The sequence below is a fragment of the Echinococcus granulosus genome (genome assembly GCF_000524195.1).
Source record: "Echinococcus granulosus chromosome Unknown EG_S00007, whole genome shotgun sequence".
Lineage (NCBI taxonomy): Eukaryota > Metazoa > Platyhelminthes > Cestoda > Cyclophyllidea > Taeniidae > Echinococcus > Echinococcus granulosus.
In genome coordinates this window covers 857304-875746 of record NW_020170387.1, presented here as the reverse complement: position 1 = coordinate 875746, position 18443 = coordinate 857304, and the positions used below count along the sequence as shown (strand labels likewise).

General features: G+C 39.5%; 1 protein-coding gene across 1 annotated transcript; it reads left to right on the top strand. All coding sequences in view use genetic code 11, as the record gives it.

Moving 5' to 3' along the window:
• Positions 1 to 295: 295 nt before the first annotated feature.
• On the top strand, positions 296 to 15251 carry EGR_01800 (Paramyosin; the record flags this gene model as incomplete). The annotated part of the gene is made up of 16 exons (XM_024491049.1): positions 296 to 391; positions 1351 to 1407; positions 1544 to 1630; positions 2275 to 2441; positions 3195 to 3357; positions 3758 to 4003; positions 4869 to 5065; positions 5996 to 6128; positions 6201 to 6417; positions 6854 to 6999; positions 10179 to 10273; positions 10567 to 10825; positions 11552 to 11782; positions 12322 to 12605; positions 14220 to 14352; positions 14967 to 15251. The coding sequence occupies 16 exons, from the start codon at positions 296 to 298 to the stop codon at positions 15249 to 15251; spliced, it is 2796 nt and encodes a 931-aa protein (XP_024354505.1).
• Positions 15252 to 18443: the final 3192 nt, after the last annotated feature.

Below are 18443 nucleotides of genomic sequence, written 5' to 3'. Positions count from 1 at the left end.
AGACAGCAGTCTTAGTAGTGGCAGAAGCGAAGTTGGGGCGAGACATCGCAGCGGCAGTAACAGCACGGTAGTTGCAACAGCAGCTTCAGGTCGCACGCGCACCCACTTGCGCATACACACTTACGACTCTGGTCCCATTCCGCGTAATCCTCACACTCTCCTGCCCATAGCTTCAGCCTTAGCACATAACCATTGCCCAAGGCGTTTTCGGATTGGTTTTCGTTAGACAAAGCTGACGTGTGTGTTTACACTGAAACAAGGACAATAGTTGACAACCATTACATACTGGGAAGTAATGGCTACAGTTCAGATAAGTGAACCCGAGTCTACCATCGCAACCATGGCACACTCCATCTACCGCCCTGGCTCACCCTCTGGGTCTAGGCTTGAGGTAAGTTAATTCGTCATTTCAATCAGGAACACAATCTTCAATATACTTGGATTTTTACCTGATGAGTAGCTAGGTCTACATTTAGACTTGCTAGTACCTTTTCAAGATTTCCCTAATCAAACCTTTTTAATCCACTCCATACTTCGTTCACGTGACAGATTTTTAAAATGTCAGGTATACTGGCAAGAGGCGATCTAGTACATGGATGCCAAAATAATTCAAGTGAGTCCCTAGTCGATAGGTGGAACAACAATATTTTTGCTGTTTGTTAATAAGTGCCAAGTTCAGTTGAATTCAAGTAAATATTGGTACTAACCTGTTATTTCAAACCTACAAAAACCCTCCAGAGGATTAAATCACGCCTTATGGTTACTTTTAGTGTCGCTTTATTTACCAGGGTATTTCAAATCATTTCCTTGTTGACGAATGAACTGATTTATGACGAATTCGGGATATCATTTACACATTATTATCTAAAACAATTCAATTATTTATTTTTCTCGCAAAATAAAACAAAACGTTTTGCTCCAGAAACGAATTGTGAGTAATTTCACCTACGTTTAAGCAAAATTTGTTTAAGGTCTAGGTACATACTTCAAGCACATATTTGGTGCGACGAGTACACTTGTAAAAAGCAAGGATTTCTGAGTTATGCTAATTTCCTAAGAAATTGAAACATGATATGCAAAAGTAACGATGAGAAAGATTAGGCTGGACAGTTGTCCATTTAAGTAAATGTAGCTCGAGACTCTAACGCATTTCTTTAGCTAGCTCAATTATTTGCATTTAAAATGAACGCTGCAGTGCGGACGCGATAACATCTCAGAGTCACCAGAGTGTATCAATAGCACATCCCAATGACGAGGCATGTAAAATGGTCAATATTTATGTGAGGTAGCGAAATGTGCGGACAGGAGGATATTCATGGGAGATGGAGTAAACTGCATTGCCACTTTTAGGCGCGGGTAGCGGAACTGGAGGAAAGGCTTCAGGATGAGCGCATCGTACTCACGAAGGTAGGCTGTGATTTTGATGAGAGGTCTGCTATTATCACGCCAACAAACTTTATATAAAAGTGTCTACAGAAAGAGGAATTTTAAAACGTAGGTTTTATGGGAAAACGTGGTTGAGTTCAATTTGTTAATATTCTAGAGTCAACGAGACAACTGTGATATGGCGCTGGAAATTGAGATGCTCCAAGAACGCCTTGAAGAAGCCAATGAGACTATTTCGCAGCACGTAGGTTTAAAGGAATTTTGGAACAGCTGACACCTCTTATGCAAACCATTTGCCTGCGTATATCCAGGCATGTCTAATGTGTGAAACCAATTATGAATAAGGGTAGGATTGTATGGATCATTAGGACATAGTTTTCGGTGAGAAACTTTCCCAGAATGCAATTTTTATAAGATTTCTGTTTTGTCATGAGTTAAAATTAGTAAAAATTATTAAATATAGCCCAAGAAAGTGACTGGTTTAAGTGAGTAGACAGATGCACACTCAAAGGATCAATTCGGAGGGAGAGTGCCCGGTGTTTTTTAATCCGGGGAACCATTTTATGCCATAGTTGTGGAGATCGTAACAAATATTCTGTCCCACGGATCCGGCATACACTTATAGGGTAGGAATTGAAATGTAGCATGAGCATGGTGAGAGAGTACAGCCGTTGCAGACGCGTAAATGTAACAGCGGAGATTACATAAAATCAACTCACAATTAGATGTCGTTGATGCACACATTCCTGTCTACAAACATAACTTCTCTGCTTTATGTAAAATATATCATACGGAGTTTTTAAAATGGAATATTTTCCCACTTATTGACATTTTGGCTCTGATAAGTTTAGAGAATATACGAATATGCAATTAAGGTAGCTATCTTAGGTGGATACAATTCGCCGCAAAGAGGTGGAGCTTTCAATGATCCAGAAGGAACGTGATCTGTTGCGACATACGCAGGAGGAAGATACTGCTTCTCTCCGTAAACGCTACCAATCGTCCATAGACGAGCAAAACCACGAGCTTGACGAATTCCGACGCATTAAGCACAAGTACGTTATTATTTTATTTCTCTTTTATCTCTGTCTTTCATTTTCTCTATCTCTTTCCAACACACCTTCGGAAGGAGCAAGGATGAACCTAAGAGACGGTGTAACCCAAAGTGCTTGACCTCAGCCACGAGTTTTGCTTGACCTTCTTCCCACCAAGCAGATTTATGACCCAGGATGGAAATTGGTTAGGCAACAGCTTGAAAATTATATTACCCCAAATTTAATGTGAAACACAAAAAGTTAATCGATCCCCTTCCATAAACAGTGACTCTATATTAAACTTACATCAGCCTAGTTATTCGGATGGTGGAGCGACAGTAATGTACCACGTCAGTTTTTATTAAAATTGTGCTGACACTATGCACTTAGGTTATCTACCATCCGTAAAATAGTAGTAAAATAAGGTGGATCGGATTGCTTTTTGACCAACCAATTTTTGATCATTGCTGTTTTTGACACAGAAATTTGCGCATAACTTGTTCATACAGTATACCTATATATTTTAAATACATATAGTCTGCTTATCTTAACTGAACTTTCCTACTACTTCGATTAATTGGTGGGAATTCTAAGGATCGTGAGGCCCTCGAGATTAGGTGTGACAACTTAAGTTTGGGATTGTGGACTTCCCATAGTACTGCGCAAGGCAGTGAACATAACCAGCACTTCAAGAGGAGACATTACCGAGGCTGGTTTAATGATTTCATGATTTAAATAATTGATCTGTATAAAACTCAAGTAAATTTCTTTTAGGATGGAAAAGGAGAAGAGTGAACTGATGAACCAGGTGGAAAAATTTGCAAGTGATCTGTCAAAAGTGGAACTTATGAATGTGAGTTTACCTTTTTGCCTAGATCCTGTCTCCCTTCCAATAGGTGCTACTGGCAGTGCATTTGACAACCATCAGACTCTGAATGTATTGCTAAGGTATATTACCAAATTTTCCCCTTTTAAGGTCTAGGGGAAAAATCAGTCCAACAAATGTGTCGAATTTTTGAGTGTCTGGTAAAAAAGTGAAGACTTTGTGGGAAAACTAGTCATAATGAAGCAAAATACGGTATTTAAATGAGTGATCTTGCTATTTTGCTTAAAATTATGTTCGGTAAAGAGCTTATAAACTGCACGGAAGTGGCAACAAGATAATGGAAAAATGGCAAAAATTCCAAGCTCACCTGCAAAAAGTATTCATGCAAGATTATGAATTATAGTATCACAAAAGTAGTTCGTTATGATGAAGCTGTGTAGCTTAGAGAAGTGCAGTCGTCAGTGATCACTTTCGTACCTTGCAGCTAACCGGTGTATTTTAATGATTGAAGGAGTCTTTAGAGAACAAAATTGAGGCCTTGGATGCACAAAACACACGCCTTAAAGCTGGAAATGAGGACCTGTTGAAACAACTGTCGGAGGCAAACGCGAAGTACTCCAGTCTGTCGGCAGATGAGTCAGAGCGACAGAAGCATATAGACAAATTGACAACATCCCTTAATATTGCTCAACGCCAAGCAACCGTTTCAGAAAAGGAGATTGACGAATTAAAGCGGCAGGTCCAGGAGGAGTCAACGGTAAGTGTTTTAAAATTGGCTCAATAGTTATTAGTACTATAAAGAGAATTCTCTACTCTCTTCTCCTTCTTACTACCAATCGAAAATAAAGTGACAAAAATCGTAGTAATGCAAATTTTCTCACCAAAAATTATTAATAAACGATGGAATATAATCATTCTAATACTAATCAAGCTTCATCACTAATCACAAATTCACCGACTAATTCCACTTCTAGTTCCGACCGTACATGCATTAGTGATGATAAACAAATACAATGAAACATGAATATTATGGATAGAACAATTATCAGTGGCTCATACCTTGTGCCCAAATGAGTATTTGCACACAGACTGATTCACTGAATATTTAATGGATTCCGCGAGCATTTATGAGTGGTGGTTGAGGGAGAGCTAAGGGTAGTAAGGAGTGGAGCATTACACAGGCATCTCGATTAATTATTCACACGCCCATGTTTTATGGATATGGAGTGGTGAAGGTTTTTTCCTCAAATGTATGCTTCTACTTTCTGCGTTTTACTGTTGCACTTTGCGTGACACTTGTGCAGAAAACATTCTGCTGACTTAAATGAAAATGAGAACGGTATACAACATGAAAGCACGCACGCAAACTCACAATTAAAACCATTCCTACACATCGGACTTGCCTGCAGTCTGTCTAAATTTGTGATTGGAGAAGGAACTTGGAAATATTATTTTTGCGTTTCATGAAGGTGGTGTAAGAAGAGGAACCGAGTCGTAGGAGAATGATTTGGCCAGGGTAGGCTGCCTTAACATCTTGTAAAGATTTTTACCATATTTTCGGAGAGCAGATGCTAATTGTGAGCATGACCCATTTGTATTGTCTGTTGCTGTCTTCTTTTAAGTCTAATGCGCATCTTCAATCGCGCCAGTCGATGCTGCAGGCTGAGCTTGAAGTGGCGGAGGCTCGTGCCGAGGAGGAGGCAGAAAATGCCAACCAGGCACAACAACAACTTTCCAAAACAAACGCCGAACTCGCAGCCCTCCGCACCAAGCACGAGCGTGAAGTGACTGAGCTCCAAAACGAAATCGACGAAGCCAAGTAAGTCCATCTTTTACCTCTTTGTACATCACAGGCAAGGCGATAATACTCCATGTGCACTAACTAGACTCAATCTACGTAGGTATATCTTAACCCATGTTAGAACTCTTCATTTAACTCTATCGTTTAAAACAATTCTTCCACGCTGGAAAAACTGTCATACGCTTGTTTTAGCACTAACGTTACAGCTAAAACACGCCCAACTTTCTAAATATGATAAGTTTGTAGCGTTTCAGTATGAGTCGTTATTTGATTAAAATTTCTCATTTGATAAGGTGGACGACAAATGCTCAATTTGACACGACTCACCAAAGTTTCGCTTAACATCATGATAGGCGTTAGTTGGAACTGTAACACATCTTTCAAATAAATCAGCAAGTAAGATATGTTCGGAAATGTTATTAGTGCGACGGAAAAGCTTGGCTGCAGCAAAGTTCTGCTATTTTCCTGTTGAATGGTCTCTGTCTTTAAATACCCAAATAATAAATTAAAACCGGGAAACCTAAAACGACTTCGCCTGTTGGACTAGTTTAAAAGATATATTTAAATTAGTCGCATTACTCTTAAGTCTCAGTATCACGATATATTCCCCTTCTCAAATAATCTGGCCTAAAACTCCTTCCTACACTGCCTTGTATTTTCTACATTATAAATAGAGCTTCTACGTGTAGCTAAAAAACTTCTAGAAAATAGACAGATGTTTTAATGTGCAGTTGCAGATAATTAATGAAGAGAAGGCACCGATGGCTGCTATGGGAAAGGTTGCACAAACGAGTGGTGACTGAAACAGTGAGTCAGCACCTATAGCGGGGGGCGAAAGAAAGGCAATACAAGCAAAAGGAAAATAGGCAATCAAATGAAAAAATTCATTTAGTGTAAGGAATTCGTTACCCTACAACAATTCTAAACACTTAATTCTGCCTCCTACAGACGCCGTCTGACATCCCGAACGAGTGAATTGACTGAGCAGTACGAATCAGAGCACTCAAGAGTTCTCAGTCTCGAGCGCACCAAGACCCAATTGACAGGTCAAATCCACGAAATTCAAATTCAGTTAGATTCAGTACGTCACGCTACTGATAGAAAGAAAACATAGCATTTTAAAAGATGCTAACTATATCCTCAACTACTGTAGTGCCAAGTGGACAATTTGGATCTGAAACAGGAGCTCAAGTCGATCACCACCCAGCTAGATGAGACGGAGAAAATCCTAGAGGAAGAGCAGACCGAGCTAATCCAGCTCCGTACGAAATTGGCCTCTACACAGAAGGAGCTCTCCAATGCACGCAACTGGAGGGTAGAAAACGAGCCAAGGCTACTTTCTTTGGAGAAGGAGAATCGTGCGACCACTGGTGAGAGCTCGACTACACCCTTGGCACTTTTATTGTTTATTTGGATTACTTACTACTTTTTCGTAATAACTTCATTCACTGTCCACGTCCGCATCAGTGTCCATATCTATCACCAACTACGCACTTAGTCATAGGCTTGTCGTTGGGGTTATTAATAGCATCTGATTCCAATTCTACTTGTCAGTCAGCAACATTATTGAATTCGGCTTTTTTCCTAATTTGAACATATGTTCTGATAAAACTATTAAGTCATGCGGTAGTTTAAATTTCACCTGTAAATTGGAAAGTAAATACAGCCTTTTTGGTCGATTCATAAAATCTCAATATCATCTAACTTCCAATTTTGCCTTATTTTGTAACGTTTTGAAATGGTAAAAGACTGGCAAACAATGGGTAGGTACCAATAGAATTGTACAACCTATGCTTGAAATTTCAGAAAGGCTGAAGGAACTCAAAGAATCCGTCGTGAAACTGTCAAAGGAAAATGATGAGTTAGAGAGTGTCCAAGTTCGCATGGAGCGTGAAAGGGAATCCTTCCAAATGACCATCCGAGAGCTTGAAGAGGCGGTTCAAGATGCTGAGGTAAGTAGGGTTTTACAGTGCATGACAATATGACGGCTACTTCACATAGGCATTTTGTGTGCGTCGAAATATTTTACCCTTTGGTGGACTGTGCTTGTTTTTAAGTACGCTTGGTAAATAAAATGAAGCTTGCTGAAACATATTAATCAAAAATCATAGTTTGTACAATGGATTTTTACACTATCCCCATTTCTTATGCGGTAAAACATGTTTGATTGTTAGATCCAGAGGGATCTTTTGACATCTTATGTTGGTTATTATGTCAGCGTCGACGTACTGGCGATAACCCCTGAATGTTTATTATGTCCTGAACACAAAAAAGAGAACTGAAAAGTGGTAAAGAATAATACTTAAAGCTGCCGGATACTAAATAATGGTCTAACATTTTGGACAGCAATTTCCGGATAGACACCAAACTTTGCAAAAGTACTTACCTGAATCCCACTCTATCCTCATCACACATTAATGTCTTAAAATGGGAGGCTTTTAAGATGTTTTTTATAACCTTAACAATAAATGATGCCACGATGCACACGTCGCTATTTGATCTAGCAGCTGCTTCGAGCCTGGATGATATACTCCTTGCAAAGAGTTGAAACAAACAGCTTGGATGGGTCGAGTTAATTGCACTCAGTGACAGCTTTACTTGGAGCTTTTAACTATGCCTTACCCACCACAGTGAAAAAAAGCGTGTGCTGGTTGAACTGTGCAAAACAATATGCAAAATGCCCCTAAACTTGAGTGTAAATTATTGTAACGTACCCTACATGGTGACTTGAATAATTCAAAATCAAATACTAATTCATATGATAGTTACACACAAATATTTTGTGTATTTATGATGAAAGGATCCAATCTCCTAGGTCTTTCTCCCATGAAGAGCCTTTTTTTAATTTAACAAATTTAGTTTAGAGAAGTTTCTTTAAAAAGTGCGGAGCAAAATCATATCACCTCAACCACGTGCAAGTTTAGAGGGAAAAAAGAAAACCGTGCTCGTTAAGCTGTGTGCACAGAAAGCAACAGACGCCCTACATGGGAATGCACTCAAGTACAGTATTTGTGCACCATAAATTCTACCGTTTATTTTCAGGAAATTGTGGATGAAACTAGTAGTCCGTGCACCGGTTGAGTCATCGGGTGACTAGCAAATACCCTTCCCTTGTAACACCACGCTCCGAACATACGGCACTGTTTAGAATTTACAAACCTCTGCCCAACACAATGTTCTGTGACATGGGTTCCCTTCGAGCATACTGAAGGCGAAATATCGCATCAGTCGGCTGCTCGAGTCGGTTGCTCGTTTAGATTACCAAGGGCGTTACGCCACGTTTATTTTTCTCAATGTGCTTTTGAATTATAAAAGGACTTTCATTAAATTTGCAAAGGGATTCATTGGACGTTCTAACTAGTCTCGATTTACTTCCTCCAGGAAAGGATTCTAACAGTGACATGAAGTCTAGTGGTTGTCAAAGGTAGCAAAGTTTTCTAATATTTTGATTGCATTATACCAAGGAGAAAACTCACATGTTTTAAATTTTGCGTCAAAAGCGTTCAATTAGAAAATAGGACAGACTAATGGACTCTGTTAATGGCAAACAGGGGTTTACTTAAAAAAGAGAAAAATAATGTATTTTGCCACCATAATTGCTTGGCGTTCATCCGCATTTGGGAGTTTGATCACCTCATTGGTTGCTTATTTTAATTGACGGTCTTAAAAGCTTTAGCTTAAAAGACAAGCTTAATTTATGAAGTTTTTGATAACTAAGATAAAAAATACACCTAATTGAGCGCCTCGTCCAGTTTTTTCCTCTGTATCTAGATTTTAAGTCTTTGAGCCTCAAAATCTCTAACCACAATTCGGAATCATGTAATTACCCAGCTTTCCAACGTTTTCAGATTGATATTTTGAAATAGGAAAAAAAAATGATTCGACTTTTATCTGTGAGAGTGTACCAAGGGATGCACCGTTACTGCTAATGCGGTATGAACTTTCTTGCATGTTTGTAGGGGCACTGATTAAGATCGGTCTCAGATGTCGCCATTTTTATTCAAAATAACGTTCTTATGTAGAATCATCGACTGGTCAAAAAACATTTATGTCAAGTATTTATTAGATACTGACCTCAGTTCTTAAATCTGAGTGTTAATGGTCTAAAATTGCGACTTGAAGATAGATCGGACATAATACTTGATGACGGTAAAGAGTAAGATAAGAAGCCCTTTTAGGAGCTTATCAAGTCGGAGAGGCTGGTAAAGAACGCCCAAATAGCTCAATACCGCGTATGTTGATGCTGTAATTGTACTGTAAAACAAATTTATTAGAAGCTAAGCAATGGTATGGTCAAAAAACTGTTAAACTGCACTTTGAACGCAAGAATGTAGAAGTTACTTTTCCTTCGCATTGATCTGAAATTGAAACTCATCTGGTGTTCAAATGCTGCATTTATTTTAAGCTAATAAGGGTCAAGTGGAAAAAATTCATAGCTTTTTACAAAAGCCGTTTTTTTCAAAACTATAAAACACTCAGAACACAAACATTTGAAGCCACATATTTGCAAGAAGTTTCTGCCGTGGAGTTAATTGCACCTGCGCAGTATTTGCCTTATTTTGTGAGTGGAGGGAAAATTGGTAGACTTTTTTTAGTAATTAAAATACCATGTATGCAAACGACTGGACAGTGTATCAGGTAGCCTGTAACAGCTCTCTACTTTCACAAATTAGTTGTAGCGTTCTAGACAGCTTTTTTACCCAGATATGCTTAGTAATTGAAAATGCTCCGTGGGCTTCATGCCCATATTCTCCTCAAAAATAAAATTGGTCAATTTGCTAAGAAGCGCTAAAGCAGCAGTAAATTCGCTTCAAACGCTTGTTTTTTCTTAAGGATAATGTAAATATCAGACCAAAGTTTTATAACTTCTACAGAGGAGGTCATTTTTGCAGAAACTTTATCTTTTATCAGCGCGGATCATAAGTAATGCAACAGCTAATGTTGTGTGATTAAATACCTTTTGGTGCTGCATTTAACAATAGGCGAAACTGTCAACAGTAATCACTTAGCGCAAAATGATTTTTAGCCTTGCCTCAGTCAACTCCACCTACCTATGTCTATGAAAAATAAGGCTAATTTCCGAGTTTAACCCCTAAAACAGCTTATTTCTTATCATTTCCATTCACTCTAGACAAAATATCAAAGTTCCCAAAACGCCATCAGCCAACTCCGTCAGGATCTGACATCTCGTATGCAGGAGAAGGAGGAAGAACTTGAGAGTCTTAAGTAAGAAAAGCCGACATTCTTGATTTAAAATTTCAATTTTTTGTGGAAAGCGTTTCTCGTTGACGTTGCATCCTATCGAATACTCCTGGAAGCCTATAAAGTCACGAGAACGACCAATCTAGTAGTTTTTTCACAGCTACTGTTATGGTAGTAGCACCATTTTTGTCTTAACCGGTGACAATATGTGGGATGGATATGAATGAAAATAAAAGTGTCCATGAAGCATCTTAGAGCTTTGAAAACATATAGTTCTGGTCGAATGATGTGTGTGACTTGTTGCACCAAAAAAACAGGCGCTCAAGCCATCGCACCATTGAGGATTTGAACGGAGTGCTTAAAGACTTGGAGTCGAAGCACCGAGCCGAGGTGGTACGTTGGAAAAAGAAGATGGAGACGACAGTTGGAGATATGGATCATGAGTTGGTGGCGGAGCGTGAAGCTAAGGAGGCTGCAGAGAAAGCTGCGCAGGAGGCGGAGGACCATTACAATCAGCTGGCTGCAGAATTCGACGATGTGCACCACACCATGGAGGAGACAAGGTCTGCCCTTCAGGTGAGAACACTGATGTGATTTTGACCTTAAATTCCATTATGTACTTAAAGTTGTGTGATATATAAGCAGTGTCTGCAAAGTCTATTTGTGGTAAAGTTGGCCCAATAGAAGAAAGAACCACTTTTAGACCGGCAGTAATAGTGTTTTTAAATGAGTAATTGCTAACTTAAAGTCCTGAAAAACTGAATAGGCCAACAATCTTTATTCCTGCAGTTCGACGTTTTCATTTTTGCTTTTTTTCCACGATGTGCATAAGTCAAATAGTCGTTTTAAAACAGCCAGCATTCATAATTCATGTATTTCGTTCGTTAGAGTGTGCATTAATTTACTCAAGAGAACATGAAAACTCCCGAGTTAATAAATAGCTGAGAACAAGTAAAGCATAGAATAACTGTGCCATATGGCGAGCTATCACTGACCATCTGCTGATTTATGTCAAACACCAGACATGGATTAACACTATTGATATAGAATGCTACTATTTGTTTCCCGTGGAAGCATGATATGCGCAATTATACTCCAGGCATCAATTCAAAATTGAGAAATGCATAAAGGAGGGTATAAGGAGTAGCCCAAAGATATATCGATCATTAAGGCCTTAATATATGCAAGTTTTTGCATGACCTACTCATTCTGTCATTAGCAAAACTAACGGAACACGTATTTTTGATAGTAGATGTGGCTATGCACAGCATCAAAAAGTAACGCATTTTTCTGTTGTTATAGCTCAGTGAAAGCCGCCGACAGGCCGTAGCGGAGGAGCTGGAGATGCTCCGAGTGCAACAAGAGGCATCTGAGCGAAGCCGTCGCAAGGCGGAGTCTGAGACTCAGGAAATAACCAATCGGGTGTCCGAACTAAACGCTCAGGTCAACAGTCTGACAGCTGATAAGCGGCGCCTCGAAGGCGAACTTGCGATTGCACTCGGAGACATTGAAGACCTGAACGGCAGCAAACAGGTATGTGAAAACTTTTTGAAATGCATCTAGGAGCTATTATCTAAAGAGAACAGCCTAAATTGCAACAGCAAAAGTAGCAAGCATAAAGTCTTTTGAGTGCAAAACTTAGCTTCTCCGTTACGATCACATATTATATGCATCACCAAACGATATCAGATGGAATGTAACGAAACAATTTTACTATTGAACCGGTGAAATCTGAGGCATATACGTAAAATCGGCTGCATAAAGTCCAAGTGGGCGTTTGATGTCCAGTATTTTAGAGCAAATGTGATGCTTGCGAAGACCATGTAACGATGATTCACGCAAAAGAAAATCCAGTGGGAGGTCTGACGCCTGCCATGTCAACTTCCGCTTCCGTTCATGTATTAACGGAGCATTTTTCTGGGTGCATTAGACACCGGTAACTCACATTCGTGACCACATGCAGCTGGTTCCCAGTGAGACAGCAAATATTTTAAAGTGGTGATCGTTTTGCAAATAGCTTTTTGACTGTTGAATGGGTGTTTAGACTAAATTAGGATTTCTTTTAACAACAGGGTAATGAGGAGCGCATTGCAAAACTGCTGCTTGATGTGTCTCGACTGACGGCTGACTTACAGGCGGAGCAAGATCTCGCCCGCCGAGCTGATGCTGGAAGACGCCAGCTGGAGACGGACCTTCGCGATGCCAATAATCGTCTGAAAGCAGCAGAGCAAGCTTGTGAGGACGCTGAGAAAGATGCCATTAGGAAAATCAACGGAATGGAGGCACGAATTCGTGACGCAGTAGTGACTGCCGAGGCTGAAGCCAAACGTGTTAGGGAGCTCACCACCCATTTACGGTACCCACTTCCATATGGGCTGAATTGCTTCCCAGCTAGAATGTACAGCATGATCTGAGAGGAGATTGCAGGTTGCCTAAGTTAGACCAAAAATCGCGTTTGAATATTTTTTTTAAATTCAAGCCAATGTTTGGTCTTTAACGAAAACAGCAGGCCAGTATCGAACATTTTGCTTCTATTCTAAGTGAAATACCCGTAAGATAACAATTATTTGACAAAAAATATTGTGTACTTGCATCTACCTTAAATAAATCAGGTCAAATTTTCGGATTTCGGAGAGCAATACATTTCCCATTTACGAAACATTGGGTCAAGGCGAAGTAAGTTATGATTATATTTTGAATCTTCTAATTAAGCCAACAATTATCATTATGTTAGAGTCATGGGAGTATCTTTATATGACAATCTACACATATTTCATTGTTGATAGCATCTTTTTCGCAGTTCACAAGCCGCAAAAAGGGGTGGTCCACTGGCGACATTGTTTCGTCAAATAGTTGTAACAAGTCAATGATTGAGTGGGCTTAAACTTGTCCAAATAATGCGTTTGAAAAAAAACAATAAACACGTAAAAAAGGAGTAATAGAATAAATTGAGTTTCATTAAAATTTTGTCCAGTAATCCCAGCGACAGACATTTGTGTTCACTCTTTGATGCGATTAGTCAGGGGAGACCTAACAAGGAAGGCAGCCAACGCAAACGAGCCATCCTGACCGCCGTCACGATAGCCTATTGATTCACAGCACCATCCACAGAACGCCCTCCATGGCACGTACGTTGGGACAGGCCAATCAAATATGCCTATCTGTATAGCACGCCTCCAAAAGTCCCATCGCATTTCCAGGCTGGACTTTAAACAATTACCCATGGATTCTTAAAGAATGTCTAAAGTGCCCCCCCCCCCTAGTGCTGTATCATTGTGGTTTACGATTACATATTCGCTTCAAAATGCATTTGTTCATCAACTAGAACACCCATAATTGTATATCAAAAAAGTTTACTAGGTGGGCGTGTTAATCCACATATCTACTGATCGTCCTTAAGATGACGTTTCTTGACCTTTAGCCTGTGTTAAGCGTCTGATACGTATTCACTTTTATAAGGCATCTTTAGGGCACCAAAGGATTTCCCAAATGAGCTGTACTTAACAACCTAAAATTGCATTATAATAAGAAAATTTCATTTTGGTATATTCCCTAAAGTGTTTAGACACATCTTCTCTTTATATATATTTGGGATGCCGCAGTTCCGCCTGATTCCTTGCAACTCGATTCTCGTTAATCCTGCTGCAATGCTGCATCGGGTTTATTGAACATAATACATTTCCCCAAAAAATCAGTCTGTTCCTAGAATTTAAAACGATGCACAACTCTCGAAAAAACTCATGTTTTTGCATACAAGCACAAAAAACGCCTAATGATCCATCACTTGCGCGAAAATTTCGGAGCGGAATGTTCATTGTTCATCGTTGAAGAACCATATATTAAATGGATATTTTAGAGTGGTTATCACTCAAAATTGGACTTAATAGCTAATTCTCCAATTGTTTTGCAAATCAGGTTTAGAAGGTGAATAACACCAAAGCAAGTAATGGTGATGTCGTTTGCCTTACAGAAAGGTTGAGCGTGCCCATAAGGAGGCTAGTCAAGCGGTTGAAGAGGAGCGTTCATTGGCGGCCCAGATGAAGGAGTTGATGGAACGAGGTCAAGGTAAACTCAAAACCATGCGCCGTCAAGTGGAAGAAGCAGTAAGTTGCCACTTCATTGCTGTACTGTTAACATTTGGGAGGTATTTTGCGAAATTGCATACCAACGAGCCTGTTTAATTGTTCATCTCCTATATTCATGCGAAATAATTGTGGTTCTTCAATCATATACAGGTTCCAAATAAAATTCCCAATTTTTCGATGAAAAACTATCACTTTTTGGTTTTTGTACAACAATTGAGTGATTTAGGTGCATTTCCTGTACTGTTCGAATCGTCACATGATAGCAACGCATTATTCAAAGCATCTTTTTATTTTGAGGGATTCATTTGGGTTTTATGCGAAAAGGTTTTCGGATTCGAGCAGAAAGACTAATCAGAATCTAAAGTGATATTTAGTTTCCATAACCGAAAATAGAGGAGAGCAGAATTATGGAGCAGAAACGGTGGGTTTATGCCTAGTTATGAATAAAATTAACGATAATTCATCCTGTCCTACTGAAGAGACGGTAATCTCTGTAGATAATGATACATTTCAAGAGCTTTATTAGCTCTTTTAGGCTACCAAAGTATGGGGACAAAAGAGTAGTAATTGCTCCCTTAAAACGCCTACAACGGCGACATGTTGACGAGGCTGATTTGTAAATTTGGTTATAGGAGGCGGCGGCCGCAGCCGCAAACATGAAGCTGCGTAAGACTCAGGAGCAGCTGGAGGAGGCGGAACTGCGTGCTACGATGGCGGAGCGCCGCGCCAGCCTACAAACGGAGGCTGCGCGGGAGAAGCAGGCAGGATTCACGCCCCGAATGCGCTCCACCTCGTTTGTGCGCGAGGGCTCTACCTTCAGTGTGACCGATTATACACCCCGTCGCTCGCGCCGCACTCCCGCTTTTCGCAGTGTTGAGAGCGAGGAGCGTGATACCATCAACGGAGTCGCCGACTAGGATCGTAGACAGTTTCAATACATCTCCGCCTGAAGCTGCTCAGAAACCCCCTCCGCGTCCTACTCTATACTTTTCTTTTCATGTCTCACGCTCACACCCGCGCATACCCGCCTTGGTCCCCTTTTCGAGCTACTCTCACTGTATAAGCATTTACCCTCCCCCTTTCAACTTTCGCTGTCACTTTAACCGTAAAGACCCGTGAGACGCTTTTACATTGCCATTAAGTTGTGCCCCCTCTCCCGTCTTTTTCCCCTTTTATTCTTTACTTAATCTAACTATGGAATGTTCAAGTAAAATACCAACCGAACACTAGGTTCTTTGGTGATATAGAGGAGGAATCTGACCGCCGCCTAAATAAAGTACCGCCAGTTTGCCTCAGTTGGGTCTTTGATTGGTCTGCTTCTGTACTGCGTTTTTTAAGCATTTTAAATAACCTTAACTTGTTTGTCAAATGTGACAAGTCGCTAAAGTCAGTTAAAGCGAAATGTGCTTTTCTTTTAACTCGTAATTATTCCTGTCTTGCAAATATCTGTTGCTGTAGAATGCGTCAGAATCATTATTGTAAAGGCAAAACCCCATTTGCTGTGTTGCAAAAGGAAAACGTGTTCTATGACTTAATTTACAGTAAAACGGTGAATAGAGCAACTGTGAGCTGTATAGGTGAGGGTGCGAAATTACTTGGGTACCAAGCCACGGGACTCTGGAAAGTGGGCTCCTTTCAGCTGATACTTGGGTATTTTTCGTCTAAAAATAAAAGCATTTGAATTTCAAAATAACTACAGGTGAAGAAATACAAACGAGATTTTCTAAGGTTTTTAAGAACCGCCTCAAGCACTCTAAGTAGTACATCCAGCAAAGGATGAAACTTCAATACTTTATGGCATTACTACGTATTTAATCCGATGTGCTTCTCTCACTAAATAGAGGCATCGTAACGGCAAATGCTGAAGAGATGCAATAAGGGAACAACGAAGCTATGTGAATAGAGACATTTGGACTAGTCCATATACATCCCAACCTGCGAACTGATTTGGAAAGGCACACGCGTCCGGCACTAAAATGAACTGCGTGCGTGTGAAAAGCCAACCTCCCTCCCACAGTCCAAAAACGTTACTCTCTGCTGGTTTAATCATTTCATGTCCGTAAAAAAACATTTTGCATAAATCACAAATTCTTTAATTATATGGAAGCTGTACCAAATCTCGTATGAATAAAAGATCTCCTAGTCACTGCCATAATTTAAAGCCCAAGGCTTCAAATTTACCACAAAAACTCATTTAGTAAATCAACATTCTAGAAATCGCTAAAAATATTAAAACCTAATCTTTAACAAATCGGAATCGTGATATAAGTAAGCCTTTGGAACTCCAGTTGATATTAATAGTTTTGAAAGTAACTTATTGGAGGCAGCCTTCAACTAACCAAAGATGCAGATTAAATCGTGTATTTTCTTAAATGCTAATGAATATTAACAATTTCTTTTAGTTCATGTACCATCTGTGCGGGAATTTAGCCTAACAAAAGGCAGACTAAGTGGCACCAAGTTGGGCATATAGAAGGAATAGCCTCTTCACAAGGTGTAACGCATGAAAATGAAGGTGGGTGCAATTTGCTTCTATTCGCCTTCAAAGGATAGTGGTTATAAAAGAGAGCTTAAAAACATGTGATCAGTATTTGCGGCTCAAAAGGCCATTTATAATCGGCTTTTTCTGTGTCCGTTCTAATCATTTACAAAACCAAACTTATCACCTTTATCCTAAATTGTTCACGTGTCATGTGAAGCTTGTTGAGAAGAGTTGTCGCTGCAGTTATGCATAATAGTACTTGAGTATCCAATGTTCTATTTATCCTGATTCCATTTTGCTATTATCGTTCTGTCCATGTTTGTGGTCCTCAATGCTTTCCTATCACCACGATATAGTTACCCGTAAGCGTCTACACCCCAAAATGCCTTCGAATGGAGTTGGCGTAGGAAGTTGACGACGGTACGGCAGAATATGATCGACAGTTTGATGCCTTTTGCCCACTGATGGTTCTTAATTTATCATCATGTACAGTTTGATAAAATTCACATGATGAAATTAGGGCAAATTTGAGATTATATAAACAAACGACAATCTACATCAGCATTACCGTAATGTTCCCATTCTGTGACACTTGTGACTTTATGCTTCTCTATTTCCTTGCATACCACATAAGATTTGATTAATTAAACCGGATAAGTAATCAATTTGACGGAAAATCAAACAAGTGAACAAAATTGAAAAGCTGGAACGAAATAAACTGTCAAATGAGTATTTCTTCATAAAAAGTATTTTATAGATATGCCAGTGATAACACATAAGTGTTTGATTCCCCGTGAAAACTGGTTTGCTTGAATTGTAAATATTCCTTAGACTTTTAAAGTACATTTAGCTTTAATCAAAGCAGAGTGAGAATGTAAGGTTTACAAGTAATACTTTCTCTAAATATCCAAGCAACAAACTACTTACACCATTGGGTCACGCTCTTGTACTAAGCGTGCCTTTACATGGTATTTGGAATAGTGATAGTAGTTTTCGCAGGAATCAGCTATACATCATAAGGCCTTAACTAAACGTGAATGTATCTTCAGTTGGTGAAAAATAGGGGGTGGTAATTGTGGAACTAGAGAAGGTACAAATGCGGAAGCACCGATATTCCCTCACTGTGAGTTAGAAGGCAGATATATTTATAAAAATACTTACTGCCTGTCCCTCTTTTTCTTATTAATTGGCCTCACTTTGAAAATCGAAGGGCTGAAAGGCAATGAAGCATACTTTTTCACACATCTATCGCTTGCCAAAACACTGCTTACACACACTTGAACAACGGATATGCGAAGGTAGCCCACGCCACGGTATTCCAAACAAACGGTTAAGATTTCCATCTCTCAAAATCACAAAGTTTCAGCACTAACATTTTAGGCCTTTGTTTCATTTCTGATGTTTGCTGCTCACATAAAAGAAATCGGTCATTTTTCAACACATAGGGAGGAAATAAACTAATGCATCTACGCTTAAGGTTGTATGCTTTTGCTAAATTAATGCATGAAGATGAAAGAGGCGAATTGATGCGATTTGGTGCAGATTTTCCAGCTTGCATGGTCTGCAAGCCCTAATACATTATATCTAGTGCTTTGAGTTAAATATATTGTTCCCACTTGCTATATAC